General features: G+C 42.9%; 2 protein-coding genes across 2 annotated transcripts in view; one reads left to right on the top strand and one right to left on the bottom strand.

Annotated features, from left to right (window-relative positions):
• The first annotated feature begins 1,770 nt into the window (after positions 1 to 1,770).
• The window catches only part of LOC137044753 (regulator of microtubule dynamics protein 2), a 170,938-nt gene continuing 152,989 nt past the window's right edge, over positions 1,771 to 19,719 (top strand). The window contains exon 1 of the mRNA XM_067421016.1: positions 1,771 to 1,874. Coding sequence (XP_067277117.1) covers positions 1,798 to 1,874 — 77 coding nt within the window. The 5' untranslated portion in view covers positions 1,771 to 1,797. The remainder of the gene's footprint in view (positions 1,875 to 19,719) is intronic.
• Positions 19,086 to 19,719, bottom strand: part of cdc42ep3 (CDC42 effector protein (Rho GTPase binding) 3) — an 11,818-nt gene continuing 11,184 nt past the window's right edge. The window contains exon 2 of the mRNA XM_067421059.1: positions 19,086 to 19,719. This exon is cut by the window's right edge and continues 1,421 nt beyond it. The gene's annotated coding sequence lies outside the window, so the exon portion shown is untranslated.

Below are 19,719 nucleotides of genomic sequence, written 5' to 3'. Positions count from 1 at the left end.
ACTACAGTTCTCCAGGTTCTCTATTGCCTCTTCTGGGTGCTTGAGGCCCAAGCAGACCACACAGAAAGGGTGAAAATCCTTAGTGGCGATAAGAGACCCACACGGGGCCAGCAGGCCCGTAATAGGCTAGAGACAGAAGAAGCAGACTGAGAGAGCGACATACCCGTGAAAAACTCAGAAAGGTCCGTGGCGGCAGCCGTGGATCAGGAAGACGGACGAGAGCGTGAGCGGCTCCGAATGCAGACACAGAATGTGGCAGAATTGAACTGTCACGCCCGGTGGAGGCTGATCTGCCGATATTTCCTCCTGCAGACAATAAGTGAGCAGCGCAAATCTAACCGAACTGTGTCAGTGCAGAGATCGCGAGAAGCGAATGTCAACTGATGTACAGTAGCGTATGCAGCCCATATATGCCCGCAGGTAAGGGGTGGGGCCTTACTGGGCATTGGCTGCGCGCTCCTGCCTGTCTTGTCAGACTTGGTGCAATTAGATGCTTCTGCAGAGGTCAGGTACGGGTGCCCTTCCCATAGGTGGATCTCGAAACGAGATGATGAAAGAGAGCTCACTCGCCAATATCCATTGGCTTGTTCCGTACCACTCGAAGGCGATTGGGCTCTCGCAAAATCCCAATTTCTTAGTCACTGACGTAACATCTCTGTTCCCTCCTTCAGGGAACAGGGGTTATAGGTAACCTAGAGTTTGTCAAGTCATCCTGAGTTGCAAGGCATTGCACTGGCATTAGCTGTTGGATAGCAGGAATTTACCCTAGGATATGTAACCATGGAAGGTTATATCCAGCGTGGTGTGTTTTGAGACCAGCAAAAATTGCAGGTTAGTGCAGAACCACTACTATCCAGGACATTTGTAAATGTTTTTTTATTTTATTTTAATGTTAAACGCTCTTCTCCACTTCTCAAATAAAACATTAGCCTTTACACAAAACGTGTTATGAATAAAGAAAATGCTGTAATTATTCAAAGAACCATTTTTTATGTACCCTTGCACTACAAACAAGCAGAATCCAAAACACATGCAGGACAAACAAAAGTTAAGGTTGAGGTAAGAGTTTCAAATTTGGTAGGGAAATCTAATTCCTCTTCCATGACCACATTAAAGTCTCCTTTAATAACAGTCCAGTGACCGTTTAAGTCTGTCATTGTTTTTACAGTTTTTAATAATATTGCTACAGCTGCAGAAGCTGCATGGCTGAAGATTATTTTAGCCGCCCACTGATTTCTCCAGAACTTTACATCATCAGGGTTGGAGTATATTTCTTGTAACAGTACACGGTCTGAACCTCTGTTCAATAGTTGCGGAGACCCATTGCGTTTAAGGAAATTCAGCTAATATATGTCAAAAGGATATGTAAAAATCTTCTATAGAAAAAGATCCTGTTCAACAGCAAAAACCTAGCAAAACATCCTGCTTACACCTCTTCACCAACACTACAGGAAGGCAGATGTGATCGAAGCTGTTGAAATCAGCTTGCTTTAGCTTTAGCCATAAGGACTGCGGTATTATGCTTTCTTCCCAGCCGCTCTGACCTTGCTGATCTTCGGCCACTGTGCAGCACTCTTGGAGTCTCTTGATCTCCCTTGGAAAGATCTGTTAACTTTATTGCTCTAGTTTACAATTGTCTGAGAACTTGGTAGAGTGCCAGAACTGGTCACTGATTTCCTCATACAGAATTGAATTGAATGATCACCTGCCTGGATTTATCCTTTTTTGAGGGGCAACTGAGTGGACTGTATACATAATCAAGCTTGTGCTGCAGGTGGGGAGCAACTTCTGTTAACAATGAGTCGACTTCTCTTTGGACGTCTTCGCCTGCCATTTCAAGTCTCGTCAGGTCTGAATGTGATGCAAGAACAGAGGTGAGTTTTTTTATCGAACAAAATAATTTTAGCCGCGTAGTCCTTAATTTCGGCCGCATAGAATTCCACTGCTTTATACAGGTTCGCAAACATTAAACTGTTTTCAGTAATATTGCTTTCAGTGCTGCTCAGTTTTCCATCTTGTAAATCCAACCTGGCAGCTAAGGCTTCCAGGAGAGCTATGTTGAAAATCCCAAGGCCCTCATCACCTTTCTGTTTCTTAGACAAGAACTTATTGGGGTGTTTTGTAGGGATGAGGACTCTTTGTGCTTATCTTTGTGACCTTTTTAATCAACTTCCATGGCATATTTATGATTCGTCATTAGCATTCAAAGTTTTTGTAGACATTTCCTAGCCTGACGTGGTCATACTCAATTCTAGTCAGAATATGAGTCTGATACCACTCCATTGGGCTGTAATTATGGGGTGTGTTTCAACCGAACCAGGAAAAACCTCAATTGGATAGACCTACAACCAATTAGAGCAACCGAGCGACACATTAGTTATTAAATGTCAACGTTAGTTATTAAATGTCAACAGAAAAGCGACTTCAATTATGTGATATATAGACCCAGGAATGTTCATTTTAGCAGGCAACCTTGCCAAAATAACACACATTTTACCCCCCAAATGCCATTTTTTCAGGAGAACCCAGAAGAAGGTGTGGCTTTGAAGACGCTATGAAGGGAGGGTGGGATCTTATGCTTAAGCTTTTGTTCAAGATACAATCTGATATCAATTCTCATAGCTTGTCTGCTGCTGAGTCTCGCACAATATTCTGTTAGACATATTGGAGTCCATTGGAGTCATTGGTACCCCTTGATTTCAATCTTACTTTACGGGTCATACTCAATTTGTACCGCTGAAGCATGTCAATGCAAGTTTTTCACATGGTTTATTTTTGGGTCCTCCTTAATATATATTATTTATCTTTTACCCTTTGGTAATATTGTTAGGAAATGTGGTATTGCTATGCTGTTGACACCCAACTTTACCTATCCTCCAAAACTACCTCTACTTTTCCTCCATCTGTCCTCTCAGATTGTTTAGATTAAAGATTGGTCTACATCAAATCTTAGTCTTAACAGAAGTAAAATGGAAATTCTTATTGTTGACTCAAAAGCTGGTCAAATCTACATGTTCCTTTGTGAATAATGATACGTTTTCAGTGTCTGTATCTAAACAGGTTAAACATTTTGGTCATCTTTGACAGTACTCTTCCATTCAAAGCACATATAAACAGTGTCATTCAGTGAAGTGAATAACACTAATTATCTCTTCATCACGTCACCTGTTACTGGGCAGCAAGTGAACATTTTGTCCTCAAAGTTGATGTGTTAGAAGCAGTTATACAATTACTAAACCGTGACTAAAGTGCTAGAAAACAGAGAGGCCATGGTTTCTGTTGTAACATCAAGTTCTTCTGAGCTATCGAAGGACTTGAGATGAGTATAGGAAGATTAACTATAAAGCAATCGTTAGTGGTTGAAGTGATTGTTCTACCATATTGGTAGAACAAAGTAGTTTTTTTATGTAACAAACAAAAATATCAAAGCAGAAACCGGAATTAATACGATTACAACTTACACCTTTAAAGGAACTATCTGTAAGAAATATATTTCAACGAATCATAAAATGGCTGATATGTCACTAGACATTAAGAAATCAAGCTAATTTAAGAGAGGGGATACACCTGCAGTACCAGTTTTGGCCACAATCTTACATACACTTCCTTTAAGATTTTAATTTAGAAGGCAAAATTATTCTAATTTAATAAGGTTTTGATCAGTGAGCAACATATCAAACCACTGCTAAAAAAGCATTTGTGTAACTGATTTTTCGATCTGAAACTGGTCTCCCCTATAGAAATATTGTATATAAACAAGGTATTATTCCTTTACAATTCTTAATAAAAAGTCTGAACCAACTGCCTTCTTAACTTCTTGCTTTTACCTTGATCTCTTATCTGAGTTCATTTGAAAGTGGACAACACACATGTGGTTGCCACGGACTCATCATGAATCCAGGGTCAAGGGAAGCGTCACTTAAAAGAAGACAGAAGAGGTCAATTGGTAACGGCATATTCAGACTGTAGAATCTGTATCTGCATTCAGTTTACTCATCAGTAGTAATTACATAGAGCTGAAAAATAAGTTAAAAAAAACAACAACAAAAAAACAAAACAACCAACAGGACAAACTGACCCTCTGGACCCCAGAAGGCATTACTAATGGATGTAAATATTCAGGGCACTTTTGCTAAGCATTGAGGTAGTGTAGCTTACTTAAGGGATATTAGAGGATTGAAGTTTAGACACAGATGTCTTAAACTCAGACTAATACCATGAGTAAAAACTTTAGTTCATTAACTTATTTTTGCCACAAGGTGGCATTGGAATCCAAAGAATGAATCACATCACTTATGTTAATGTCAATATTGTGTAGCTAAACACAGTATAGTTTTTGTTATTTTTGAACACACGTGTGATTTAATATGCAGTAATATTAACTTATAGCAATTAAAGGAGGTATTGTGTTTTTTCATGTTCAAATAGGCCTGCATTTTAATACACAGAGTAAACTTTAAGTAAGCCATTTGTAGGCTGATTACACTGAAGCCAACAAGGGAAGTGGTCAGTGGTCTGTATGAAAATCACGGTTTCATTTCATGAGGTCCAGAATGGCACAGAAATTACCGGGCGTCACGTGCCTTATTGCTTAAGTGATATAAGTGAAGGTCAGCTTGGGGAATTCTTTTGTGAAGCTCAAAATGAAAACTGACGATTTGTTATATTGTGTTCTTTCTGGCATCGGGTTAAGCTCCTTTAATCAGATTTATGTAATTAGCAACAACCTCTAAGACCTGATCATTCTGGAGCTTAAAGGGATCATTTAGCATGCAAGGTGTAATCTGTTTGTGTTGTTTTGTTTGTTTATTACGGTATGTGCTAAACTACTTTCAGGACTCACGATAAAGAATGTGACTGGAAATCAGACCTGACACTAGCTTTTATTATAGAATATAACGATTTACCAAAGTTATCTTCAGTTGCCAATTCGGTCTGCTTATATTGAACTTTAAGATATCTGAAACAAAAAATAGCTAAATTCAAAAAGTTAACATTTTTACTTCACTCAAAAACCCATTATTTAATCAATCAATCTTGTTTTAATGTCATTATATCAGGTTTCTGGTTCAAATGTAATTGCTTCATGTTATATGGACTTAAAACTTTTACTCTTTAACATAACTTGTTTTTTATTTCCAAATAACATCAATCAATCAATCAATCAATCAATCAATCAGCTTTATTTATATAGCGCTTTTACAATGACAATTTTTTAAAGCAGCTTCACAGTCTTAAACAGGACAATATTGCAACAAAATTTGATTTGGCTAGTTTGATTTGGATAGGTTATAGAATTAAATATGACATAATTAATACATTTAATTTGTATATTTAGTTGAATAACTGTGTCCCCAAATGAGCAAGCCAAGCCAAAGGTGACAGTGGCAAGGAACCAAAACTCCACCAGTGAGTAGTTGCAATACACTGTAAAAAAAAAAAAAAAAATCAGGTCTCCAATTGAAAATTTTCTAGTGACTGATCACATCTAAATTTTTCAGTTGGCCAAATGTATTTTCTATGATTTAAATTGCATCAATTGCCAGAAATTATATTTGGCCAAATAGGAAATGGATGTATAGATGTAATCAGTCACTAGAAAATGTTCAATTGGAGACATTATATTTTTTTACAGTGTAGTACAGTGGTTCTCAAACTTTTTGACTTGAAGGCCTCCCCTTTACAAAAAATATAAAGAGAAAATATGCAATAAGCGGAAGTTCTGTGGGTGAATCCAGAGGTCAATGGCCAGACTGGTTCAAGGCAACAGTAACTCAAATAACCATTCGTTACAACTGAGGTCTGCAGAAGAGAATCTCTGAATACTCAACACATCAAACTAACAATTCGCAATAGTTCACTGCAGGTAATAATGGCCTTGCCCCCCCCCCCCCCCCCCCCCCCCCCCGTGTTAGAAGCTGGAAAAATGAGTAAGCGAGCGAGTTTGACATGGGCCAAATTGTGATGGCTAGACGACTGGGTCAGAGCATCTCCAAAACTGCAGCTCTTGTGGGGTGTTCCTGGTCAGCAGTGGCCAGTATTTATCAAAAGTGATCCAAGGAAGGAACAGTGATCCAGCGACAGGGTCATTGGTGGCCAAGACTCACTGATGCACGTGGAGAGCCAAGGCTGGCTCGTGTGGTCCGATCACACAGTCAAGCTACTATAAATTTCACTGTGGATTTTCAGATTTTACTTCTTCTTTTTTTATTGCTTTAATCTTAGGATTGAAAATGCAGTATTTCAACCAAATTTCAGATTTTCTGTTTTCTATTATTTTAATACAATAATACTTAACCAGTTCATCATAAACATTTTCAGCTAAAAGATCAACACAATCTGTTCTTATTAGTCTCCAAATAGCATTTTTAATATTTAGAGTTTTTCTTTGGTGCTTTCTTGATGTGCCTCCCAGGGGAAACACAGAATGTGTTTATAAAACTGTCCATGTCTGTGTGATGTTTTATTTTCCCTGGAGGCTTTTTTTCTTCTTTCCATGCAGCCATCACACTCTCAAACAGGAGCGATTGTTTCTCTTTCTGCCTCAGCATTAATTTAACCGTGTTGTGTTCTCTCACCGCTAATTAAAATTCTTCTTGGCTTCTGTGGGCCTGATCTAGCTTACATTACGCTGTGGGGTAGCTGACAGGTCTGAACGGGGCGACCTGGACATGTGACAGATACAGGACAGCCGCCTAACGATCTGCTGGCACGCAATGTGGTCACTAACTAGGCTAAATTAGCAGGTTGCATGCAAAAAGTGTTGAGTTTGAGCCAAATCGAAGCATATTGCTTTTTTTCCTTCTTGCTTTTCAAACACTTTCTTTCCCCTGGGAGGCACAGAATCAGATAATCTCATTAGTCTAAACAAAACATTTCAGAAAATATCAAAATCTTTAGCCACAGATTTTCACAGAGGCTTAAAGCTACAATATGTGCCATGCAGTGTTTGAAATGCATAAACCAACTGAACCCATAGCCATCTGAAAGTTCAAGCTTTAGTTTATATTGACATTATACAATGTGATATTTCCATTGAGGTTTGTATATTCAGATGGGCCTGAATGTAGTGAAATTTTGAATATGACAATTTTGTCCAGGTTTATAATTGAAACTAGTGGCACCAAGGTCAGCTTTTTCCACAGTGTGTCCAATTCAGAAGACATTCCACTAGCTGGAAAATTCAATCAATGAAAAAGGTTAAAGATCATGGTCCTCCCTGAAATAAATAGTTAAAACCTGCACTCAGTGGCTGCTGTTTATCTGAATTAAAAATACATTCAGTCAATAGGTCAATCAATAAGGGTATTCATAAATACTGTCAAAAACAGATAAAAAAATTAATATGTCTAATGAATGTGGAATTACCACATAACTACAGACATTTAGTTACCGGTAATCATTAAATAGCAGACCACTTTCCAATAAGATCTAATGTGTTAACATTAGTTAATGCATTAACTACCAATTAGCAATGTATTTTAAAGCATTTATTAATGTGACAATAAAAATGTTCTTGTTGATGTTAGTTCACAGTGCATTAACTAATGTTAACAGGTGCCATTTTTAAAGAATAATAAATGCTGTAGAACTATCGTTCATTTTTTAATTCATGTTCATTACAGATTCTTCCAATGGGATCCATTTTAGAAATTAAATTATGAAAAACCTTAAAAGTTGCAGTGAGAGTCCTGATGCTGGTGCAATACTATGTAAAAACCCACAGGGGGCTCATGAGCTCTATTATTAAAGGTTTGAAGCTTCAATTCTAAAACACCAATAACTGATCTTAGTCTCAGTGGCATTTATGGATCATACTGCAGATTACATGAAAACTAAAATGATGTGAAAAATGTACGTTATATTACCAAATGATTGTACCTTCCGGGCAAAAATATGTCTGAGGTTGCAAGTACAATACTCTATTGGATAATACTTTTTCCAAGTAACATTGTCTCACTGATTCATACTTGCTCCTTGTGTGCACCGAAGGTGTGTTGAGGAAGGAGTTCTGCCTTAAATGGATATATTTAGTTGTGCAGTTCATGTCCTCTGCCACAGGTTTATTAAAGTGGCTGAAACTCCTCTAAACAAAACATAAAGTGACATGCTGGCAGCCGATCCAGAAACGTGACTGTATAACAAACCATTTACAGCTTATTAAACTGGGAACACTAATAGAGAGAGAAGGCATCAGTTATAATGGAGACATGAAAACATTCCTGCATAAGAGTCTTGGTGGTGGCCGTCTGGTCTGTTTCATGCTGTCTGATGTGCCTTTTCTTCAGCCTGTAGCCCTATGACCTTTGACCTATCCTCAAAAAACTGCTGCCATGTGCCAGAGATGCAGACCTAGTTTCCAAAGCAACAGTCAACAAACATCAGAAAACATTTACATTTGCATGCTCAGCACATCACACTCCACTTCTATATTTTTTGTACCAACTTGGAATTTTTCAGGAATCTATTCAGGAATTGTTTGGAAAATCTAGCCTTTAGAGTTCCACCTTACATTTAAAAAGTTACAAAAACGTTTAAAAGTCTTATGTTGGCAAGCTGAAAGAAATCTGTTATCCTCACTGTAAAAATACAGTTTTCTATTTGAATAAATATATTTATTGCTGTGATGGCATTACTCCGTCAGTGTCACTTCAGTGTCGCATGGTTCTTCAGAAGTCATTCTAATATGCTGATTTGCTGTTCAAGAAACATTTATCAATGTTGAAAACAGTTTTGCTGCTTAAAGGTGCCCTAGAATGAAAAATGTAATTAACCTTTCCATAGTGAAATAATAAAGAGTTCAGTACATGGACATCACATACTGTGAGTCTCAAACACCATTGCCTCCTCCTTCATATGCAAATCTAGTGCATGAAAAACACCACAGAAAAATAGACGAATCTCAACATAATACCATCTGTGACAAATTTGCTGGGATCATTAATATGTACTCTCCCAACATTTGCATATGTCAGCACATGTTAATTGTCAAGCAAAAACAGAGCATTACAACCTAGGGACAATTTCTAGGGTTGTAAACAGACCTGTAAAACTGTATCTGAAAAATGTTTGCCCTTAAATAAGCCACACCTATATGTAGATTTCAGAGAACAATTCAACATAGTTTCAACTCATTCTAGGTCACCTTTAATATTGTTTGTGGAAACCATGATATTTCTTTTTCAGGATTCTTTGAAGAATAGAACGTTTATTTGAGATGTATTCACTGAAATGAAGATTTTTAGAGAATCTTTGTAACATTATAAGCTGACTTGCCTTAATAAAAATGACTATGGAAGTAGGCCCTTTAGCTGAAGTGTGATACTCTGAAAGATATTTGATTCCAGTCCTCCTTCCCCATCATAACACACTGCCCACATGCCCTTCCTGTAACCGGAACATTATCCAGACATTGACTAACACCATTTTAAACCATTCCCTGTTTTAAAAAAAGCATCTCATTTGTTACTATATGGAAAGGAAATTTTCAAATATGGCTATATTCCAAAACACTTCCCGTTAGTAAAAAAAAAAAAGAGCCAACAGTACGTTCTGTCTTTTTTATTTACTTCCAGAACCGGAGTAGAGAAAAACTGTTGTATGAGACGTTTCCCCTGTGTAACACCCTCATGTCAAAGACACTGGCGTCTTTATAGCAAGTGCTGTTCTGAACCAGGTGGAAAATCCTTCAGTTTGAATTATGCTTTCTTTGGCACCTCTGTATCATGAGCCAAAGGATATTTATCAAGAGTCTGACAGTCTCACCTTATTCCAGGAAATAGCGGTTTGCTGCTTTTTTGCGCTTCTTATAGTGTATTGTTTGGCAAGTTGACGAGCTGGAAATACTCTATGATATCTTACAAAGTTTAAACAAAATAAAACTTTAATTATAACTGTTATTAATAAAATAAAATAAAATATATATATCAGTTTCCAAAAAATAATGTATTATGTAACAGTGAAGACTGATTTAGTAGTAATCAGTTCTTCACCATATTACAGTTGTTTATGTATGTTGATCAAATAAATGCAGTCTTGACTTCTTAAAAAAAAAAAAAAAAAAAAAAAAAAAAAAATATATATATATATATATATATATATATATATATATATATATATATATATATATATATATATATATATATATATATATATATATTTATATATATACGAGTTTCACAAGGACCAAATTGTGATGTCAGAGCATTTCCAAAACTGCAGCTCTTGTGGGGTGTTACCGGTCTGTAGTGGTCAGTATCTATCAAAAGTGGTCTTATTGATGGCCGTGGGCCTCACCTTGCAACTTACAGGACTTCTTATAGGATTTTCTGCTAACATCTTGGTGCCAGATATCATCAGGGCTGGGGATCAACACAATATTAGTAATATTAATGTTATGCCTGATTGCAATAAGTCCATTTGTGAAATTTCCTCACTAAATATTCCACACTCAACTGTTAGTGGTATTATAGCAAAGTGGAAACAATTGAGAACAACAGTAACTCAATTCATGAAGTGGTAGGCATCATAAAATCACAGAATGGGGTCAGCGCATGCTGAGGCACACACTGCGCAGAAGTCAGCAAATTTCTGCAGAGTTAATAGCTACAGACCTCCAAACTTCATGTGGCCTTCAAATTAGCTCAAGAACAGTGCATAGAGAGCTTCATGGAATGGTCAATTCCATTGCCGAGCAGCTGCATTCAAGTCTTACATCACCAAGTGCAATGCAAAGTGTCAGATGCAGAGATGTAAAGCATGACGAGATGACGAATCACTCTTCTCTGACTGCAGTCCCATGAACGAGTCTTGTTTTGGCGATTACCAGGAGAACGGTACTTGCCTGACTGCATTGTGCCAAGTGTACAGTTTGGTGCAGGGGGATTTATGGTGTGGGGCTATTTTTCGGCGGTTTGGGCTTGGCCCCTCAGTTCCCGTGAAAGAAACTCTTAATGCTTTAGCATACCAATATATTTTTTTTGACAATTTTATGCTCCCAACTTCGTGGGAACAGTTTCGGGATGGCCCCTTCCTGTTCCAACATGATTGTACACCAGTGCACAAAGCAAGGTCCATAAAGACATGGATGAGCGAGTTTAGTGTGGAGGAACTTGACTGGCCTGCACAGAGTCCTGACCTCAACCAGACAGAACACCTTTGAAATGAATTAGAGTGGAGACTGCGAGCCAGACCTTCTCGTCCAACATCAGTGCCTGACCTCACAAATGTGCTTTTCGAAGAACACACTCCTAAACCTTCTGGAAAGCATTCCCAGAAGAGTTAAAGCGGTTATAGCTGCAAAGTGTGGGCCAACTCCATATTAAACCCTATAAGAATGGGGTGTCATCAAAGTTCATGTGCATGTAAAAGCAGGCGTAACAAAACTTTTGGCAATATAGTGTATATATTGGATTTTTCACGCTCCAGTCAGTTCCATGTGACACATAACAGAGCACTTACACCATACTGTATAAAAAGGCTGTTCTGGAGGAAAAATATTTTTCTGAGATACTTTTCATTATCTCCAGTAATATTTGCTTGGATTCAGCTCTCTTGAGGTCTTTGTGGCAGGAAAAAGAAAGTAAGCTTGTCTCTCATGTTTCCTTTATTAGTTCAGCCTGAGTGAGACTGAAACAGCAGAACTGAGTGACATTTTACAGAGTTGTGAGAATTTTTTTTTAACTCGTATTAAAAGTTTTAAAGATACAATAAATTGTACAATTTTGAATCTTAGGTACTGTTATGCGATATGGCTCACATTGGAAACTAACTCTGTCCATGTCTTTTCAGTGCTATTTTTTTTACTGCGTGTCTTTAGTAAATCCTGAAAGTATTTTTTCAACACCAAAAGTGGGTTTACCCTGGCACAAGCTGTTAGTAAATCTGACCCTAAAAGTCTTACTCTGTGCCAAAAAAGTGTGATGTTTGTGGCAAGTCCATGCACTGGTGTGAAAATGTTCTTACGTGACATCCCCCGTGCCACATTTACATTTAGGAAAGTATTTGATGAAATATATATTGAGTAACGTCTCAGGTTACGTATGTAACCCTAGTTCCCTGAGGGAACGAGACGCTGCGTCGAAACGCTGTGAGAACGCCTCTGCGTTAATGCGTCGTGAAGCGCCTGTAGAACCATTCCATCGGAAAAAAGATCGATCGTCGGCGTGATGACGTCATCGACCGGAAGCTATAAAACGTCCGTGAAAACAAACAGGAACTAACTTCTGATAAAGCCTGAAGTAAGTGATCACGGACACGCCGGGAGTATGGCAGAGCGACGCAGCGTCTCGTTCCCTCAGGGAACTAGGGTTACATACGTAACCTGAGACGTTCCCTTTCGGGGAACTCGAGCTGCGTCGAAACGCTGTGAGAACGCTTATACCCACATCGCCATAGGACCAAGTGTCTCGTATGTGTGAAGCCGAAGCGCACACGGTTACGAGAGAACCTGTGCCCCTACTGTAGATGCCAGGTCTAGCTCGTAGAACCTGACGAAGGTAGAAGGAGACGACCATCCGGCCGCGTTACATATATCATGGAGGGAAGCCCCCGACAAAAGTGCTTTAGAAGCAGCCATACCCCTGGTTGAATGTGCCCGGACAGCCAAAGGAGATGGCTGCCCGGTAGCTTCATAAGCAAGTGAAATGGCCTCGACCACCCACTTGCTCATCCTCTGCTTGGATACAGGAGCCCCCTTCTTAGGGGGTCCAAAGCAAACAAACAATTGTTCAGTTTTTCTCCACAGGGCAGCTCTGTGGACGTAAGTATCCAGTGCCCTCACCGGACACAGCAGATTTAATCTTTCCTGGTCTGACGTCAAGAATGGAGGAGGACAGAAGGCTTGTAGAGTGATGGGGCCCCGTGGGCTCGTAGGAACCTTGGGGACATAACCCGGCCTGGGATGCAGAAATGCTTTCACCATCCCAGGCGCGAACTCTAGACATGAGGGCCCTACTGACAGGGACTGAATATCTCCTATCCTTTTAAGAGATGAAATGGCCAAAAGGAAGATAGTTTTCAGGGTGAGGAACTTATCCGAAACCTCCTCCAGAGGTTCGAACGGAGGTCCGGACAAGCCCCTCAAAACAATGGCCAAGTCCCATGCCGGGACCCTCGAGTGCATAACTGGCCTCAACCTTAATGTGCCACGAAGGAAGCGTGTAATTAGAGGGTGTCTTCCCAAAGACACTCCACTGCAAGGGACGTGGACAGCACCCAAGGCCGCCACGTACACCTTAAGTGTGGAGGGGGTCAACCCTGCAGAGAACCTCTCCTGCAGGAACTCCAGCACTGTACCAACCGGGCAGTTAACTGGATCCCACTGGCGTTCTCTGCACCATGCTGAGAAAAGTCTCCATTTCAAAGCGTACAGCTTCCTCGTGGACGGAGCTCTGGAGTGAAGGATGGTCTCTACGACCTCGGCCGAGAGACCCTCCTCTATGAGCCTAGCCCCCTCAGAGGCCAGGCCCACAGTTTCCACATCTCCGGGCGTGGGTGCAGGAATCTCCCGCCCGCCTGAGAGAGTAGATCCCTCCTGGTCGGAATCTCCATCGGAGAGCCTTCCAGGAGAGATATCAGGTCCGAAAACCATACTCGGGTCGGCCAGTTCGGGGCCACTAGAAGTACCTGGGCCCCGTCCCGGCGTACCCTCTCCAGAACTCCTGGAAGCAGGACAATCGGGGGGAAGGCGTACAGAGGCAGCCTCGGCCACTCCTGTACCATGGCATCCAGCCCCAGCGGGGCCGGATGGGTCAGAGAAAACCACCGCGGGCAGTGAGAGTTCTCCGCCGAAGCGAACAGGTCTATCTCTGCTTTCCCATAAACCTTCCATAGGAGCTCCACCACCTCTGGGTGGAGTCTCCATTCCCCGGGCCTCGGCCCCTGTCTCGACAGGCTGTCTGCTTCCTGGTTTAGGGCCCCCGGGATATATACTGCCCTGATTGACAGCAATTTCCCTTGGGCCCACAGGAGGATCCGATGTGCCAATTTGTCCAACGGACGAGACCTCAGACCCCCCTGGTGATTTATATAGGCCACCACGGACGTGTTGTCTGTTCTGACTAGTACGTGGTGGCCCCTGAGGTCGGGCAGGAACTGTTTCAATGCAAGAAACACTGCGAGCATCTCTAGCCGATTTATGTGCCAGTGCCGCTGATGTTCCTGCCATAGACCCTGGGATGAGCAACCACTCATGGTCGCCCCCCAGCCCGTGAGGGAGGCGTCTGTCGTTAGCGTTACGCGACGAACATGAGCCCCCAACACGGGACCCTGAGATAAAAACCCCGGGTTTTTCCACATGACCAGAGCACGTAGGCATCGCCGCGTGACTTTGATCGTGCGGAGCGGATTTCCCCTCGGGGAGAACCCTTGTGTTTTGAGCCACCACTGCAGTGGCCTCATGTACAGTAGGCCAAGAGGTATCACGTTGGACGCTGCTGCCATGAGACCTAACAGTTTCTGGAACTGTTTCACAGTGACGGCTCGGCCTAGCTTCTGTTCTTTGGCGGCTGCCAGGATCGACGCTATGCGTGTTGGCGATAATTGCGCCCGCATAATTATCGAGTCCCAGTTCACACCTAGAAAAGTGGTTCTCTGAGCCGGAGAAAGCACACTCTTCTTGGCGTTCAGCCTCAACCCCAGCTTCGACATATGGGCGAGAACAGCATCTCGATGCTGAACCGCCATCTGCTCTGTATTCGCTAGAATCAGCCAGTCGTCGATGTAGTTCAGTATGCGGATGCCCTGAAGACGCAGCGGCGCCAGAGCTGCATCCACACACTTGGTGAACGTGCGGGGTGACAGTGCTAGACCGAAGGGAAGTACATGATATTGGTATGCCTCTCCCCCGAAGGCAAACCTCAGGAACTTCCTGTGATGTGGAAGGATGGAGACATGAAAATACGCATCTTTGAGGTCTATGGTGACAAACCAATCCTCCGATCTGACCTGCGCTACAATCTGTCTGAGTGTAAGCATCTTGAATTCGAGCTTGGCCACCGAGCGATTCAATAGCCGCAGATCTAATATCGGGCGTAAGCCCCCATCCTTCTTCGGCACGATGAAGTAACGGCTGTAAAAGCCAGACTCCCTGCTGGGAGGGGGAACCCTCTCTATAGCCCCTTTTTGCAGGAGTGTCTCTTCCTGTGCCATTACCAGAGCCTGCTCCGGGCCCACCTCTGTAGGTAGGACACCGCAGAAAGGAGGTGGCCGACTTCTGAATTGAATGGCGTACCCCCTTTCTATTATCTGCAGGACCCAATGAGATATATTTGATAGACGTTTCCATTCGTCTAGAAAATCTACTAAGGGAACCAGCCTCTCGAGGCTGGCCTCTGGTGTTCTTCGAGCAACAAATGCAGTGCCCTGAAGCGGCGGACCGGCAGGGAACGACTGACTTGACTGCTCGGGGACCCCCCGAAGGGGGTGCGGACCACCCTCGGGTGGCCCGCGGAGACCGACTGCGCCCCGGCATTGCGGCGGGGTTGGCAGCGCGGCCCCCCGAGGGTGCCGCAGGGAAACGGGTACCGTTGGCAGGGGTAGACACCGTTTCCCTACGGGGGGAACCACCCTCAGCGTCCTGACGCTTCTGGCGTCAGGAACGCTTCGACGAGGCCTTCTTGGCGATCAGGACTGTCCGCAGATCAGCCCTGCCCCTCGAAGGCCTCGCCTGAGAGCGCCGCCCCTCGTCCCCACGCTGAGGGGGAGCCCGAGCGGCGACGCTCTGCTTTTGTTGTGCCCTGTGAGCTGAGCTCGTACTCGGCTTGGGCTGCCTGATGTCAGCGGCAGCCCCAGGGACCTGGACTCGGAGAGGGAGAAACTGCTTTAGCGCCGCAGCTTGTTTCTTTGACTCCTGGAACCTCTCGGTGACAGTGTGTACTGCGTCACCGAAGAGGCCACCAGGAGACAGCGGCGCGTCGAGCAGAAAGCTCTTCTCCCTCTCTTTGATTTCGGTGGGGTTGAGCCATAAATGTCTCTCCGTAGCCACCAATGCTGCCATCGAGCGGCCAACACATCTGGCCGTCTCTTTGGTGGCCCGGAGAGTTAGATCGGCTGCTGTTCTGAGCTCATTTATGACGTCACCCCCCACTTCATCGCGTCCATCTAGATCCCTGAGCAGGTCAGCCTGATAAGCCTGCATAATTGCCATGGTGTGTAGGCATGCAGCAGCCTGACCTGCCGCCGAGTACGCTTTGCCCACCAGTGCCGACGTTGTTTTCAATGGTCTGGTGGGCAAAGTCGGGGCCTTTAGGGACGATGCCGAGGAAGGCGAGAGATGGCTCGCAAGCGTCTCTTCTACCTTTGGCATCGCCCCATAACCGTAGTGCTTCAGCCCCATGATGTTGCTATAGACCGAAGTCTGAGGGCTGAACACACGGTATGATGCCGGTCTCCTCCATGATGTTGCCACCTCGGTGTGCAAATCATGGAAGAATGGCAGGCCCCGCCGCTGAGGTTCTGAAGTGCGAGCGGGCAGGAATCTTTCATCTAATTTACTAGATCGTCTCTTTCCTGCCTCAGATCTCTCTACGGGCCAGTCAATATTTAATCTGGCCACGGCTCGCGTTAGAACCTCAACGAGCTCATCACTCGCAGGGGACTGAAGTGGCGAATCTTCAGTCGCGATGCTCTCAACGTCCACCTCCTCGGAGCTGGATAGTTGGAGCACCGGCGGCTCTCTCGGGGGGGAAGAAACCGCAATGCGTGCTTCCAAGCCCAGAGAAGAACCGCTGGATGGAGCGGGTGAGGGCAGAGATAAGGCAGCGCCCGTCTCAAACCCCTCCGCAACATCCAATTGTGAACCCCACGACTGCAGCCTCCGCTCTGCCTCGGCAGCAGCGGGACCAGAGCCGCGGGGAACACGAGCCGAGGCACCCTCCTCGAAGAGTGCCCGGCGGGAGCGCAGCGTTCTCAGTGGCATACGCTCACAGTGCTCGCAAGCAGCCCCCTCGAGGGCTGCCTGGGCATGCTGCGCTCCCAAGCAGGCAACACAAAGAGAGTGTGTATCCCCACTCGTGATGTAGCGTGGGCAGGGATGAACACACCTCTTAAAGTTACTGCTTTCACTCGCCATTTCTCTATCTATTTATTTTCTCTTTTTTGTAAATATATGGAATATTTAACAAAGGGTGGAAAAACTCTTTCAATAGACAGACAAAAACACCAAATAGACAGACAGGTTCACACAGATCGCTTACTGAAGGCACAGAAGCTAGTTCCTGTTTGTTTTCACGGACGTTTTATAGCTTCCGGTCGATGACGTCATCACGCCGACGATCGATCTTTTTTCCGATGGAATGGTTCTACAGGCGCTTCACGACGCATTAACGCAGAGGCGTTCTCACAGCGTTTCGACGCAGCTCGAGTTCCCCGAAAGGGAACTGCTACACCTATATACTGAAGTAGAAATTTCATGAAAAGTAAACTCAATGGTAATTCACATTACAGTAGCAGCACATCACAGCTCTGTTGTGTTTACCTTGGGTAAAAATGTTTCCACTGGAGTACAAACTCCAAGGTGGATGACTTGATGTTTTTGCGTAAGGCATGCCGTTACAGGTATTCTTGTAAATTTCCAGTGATTTCATGTCCAGTCAGAGAACAGATCTCTCTTCTCAGTCAGAGAACTAAATGTTCTTTCCTGTTAAAGGTTAAAAAGACATTTCACCCAAATATGAAAAGTTGATGTTTATCTGCTTACCCCCAGGGCATCCAAGATTTAGGTGTGTTTACTTCTTCAGTAAAACACAAATGAAGATTTTTAACTCCAACCGTTGCTGTATAATGCATGTCAATGGGGTGTAATTCTATGAGAGCCACTATGAGAGTAAAAAATACAGACATATGAATCCATATTAAACACAGCGGCTTGTGACGGCACATTGGTCTTAAGACACGAAACGATTGGTTTGTGTGAGAGACTGAACAGTATATAATTTTAAATAATGACATGTTCTGAGATGTTTAGCTTGGTCCAGCCTTTTTTTTTTTTTTTTTTTTTTTTCATGATTCGAGTGTTTAGAAACACATAAATTTATCAGACAGCTGTTGTCAGATTTCAATGGTGATTTCAAATATGAAATATATTCGTAAGCTTGTTGGCAAACAGTTTTGGAGAATTTGATGTGTCCCCATTCAAAGTGACAGGAGCTGCACTTGCATCCGCGCGAGAGGCTTTCCAATATGGCCGCCGAGTGAAATGACATGTCTTAAAGGGACTTTTATATAAGCACATATTATCAGAGACCTCCATCCAACCCAACACACCCCCGTTGCGCCCGGGGGGGGGGGGGGGGGGGGGGGGATAACTTTCTTAAGGACAGGAGGACAGGTGTTCCATTTCTGTGGACCTCTGCAGGAGCAGATTCCATGGAAAGTTTGCAACCCAAATAATGAAAAAATAGTACTTTTCGAATACAGCTGAATTATGTTGCAGCTGTCTGGCACTGCAGCTCAACTTCAGCATTGAGGCATACAAACCTCGGTGTTGCCAAGGCATGCAGCAGTCAGATCTCCTTGTACAGGACAAAGTTTGTCTTCAGGCTGTTAGCGTTTACGACCATGTAGAGCATGACCCTCTGCCTCAGTCCAATAGCTTTATTTATGGCCATGCTCTTTGTTTTCTCATAGGAATGCTGGGAATGCTAAAGGCTGTTCTCTCTCCGTCTCAACAAGACACAAACGAATAGTACTGGCATCTCCTTTTAGACACAATCTCACCCACATCCACTCCCACAGCAGGACACAATCTGAGGAATGCAAGATGCTTACAAGAAAAGTCAATTTCCCTTTGTTTTTTTCCATCTCCCACTTTTTCACTTTCCACCTACAGTTACATGCCCATCTGCTGCGGCAACTAACACATATCCAGCATTATAGACCCAATATCTTCATTAAGCCCATGCTGACCTTTTGTGGCAACATTCCCCATTAGCAGGACTTGTTCTATATGGGGCAAGTTGTCACATTATATCCTATAACATTATAAGGTCAATTATATAATATATTATAGGATTTTTAGGTAAACTTCACCGGTAAACTCTTTATAAGGCACAAAACAACATAAAATTAATCAAACAAAATAATAATACTTTTAAAGAGAGTTGTTTATTCATTTATTTATTTCGTATTTAGCTTCACAATGTAAAAACATATGCTGTAGGTATATGCCTTTAAGGTTTGGTAGTGTGGTTAATGAAACTGTCAGTCTAAACACATTTGTGCGTGAAGGATGTTGTGATGGCAACATTGTATACACTCTAAAAAAAATGGTGCTATTTGGCACTAAAAGTGGTTCTTGGCTTGTAATCATAGGGGAACCACTTTTGGTGCCAAATAGCACTATCTTTAAAGGTACTCTACAGTACCTTTGTCAAATGGTGCTATGTAGAAACCATAAGAGGTGCCATATCGCATTTTATTTCTTCCCCAATAATGATGCTAAACGGCACCAATAGTAGTTCTTTGGTGTGTAAAGAACCTTTAGAGGGGCTTGAAAGGTTCTTTGTACGGCAGTGGTGCTATATATGACCTTTACCACCCAAAATAACCACTGAAAAACCGCCAAAGAACCATACAAGTTCTGTGTATGGTAACGGTGCTATATAGCACCTCAGTCATCCCAAAGAACTGGTGAAGAACTGCTGAAGAACCACTGAATCACCAAGCACTTAAAGTGGTTCCCCTATATGATTACAAGCCAAAGAACCCCTTTTAGTACTA

Source organism: Pseudorasbora parva, chromosome 17 (genome assembly GCF_024679245.1).
Source record: "Pseudorasbora parva isolate DD20220531a chromosome 17, ASM2467924v1, whole genome shotgun sequence".
Classification (NCBI taxonomy): domain Eukaryota; kingdom Metazoa; phylum Chordata; class Actinopteri; order Cypriniformes; family Gobionidae; genus Pseudorasbora; species Pseudorasbora parva.
Note: the sequence above shows the minus strand (reverse complement) of the source record. Positions and strands in the feature narration are given on the sequence as shown.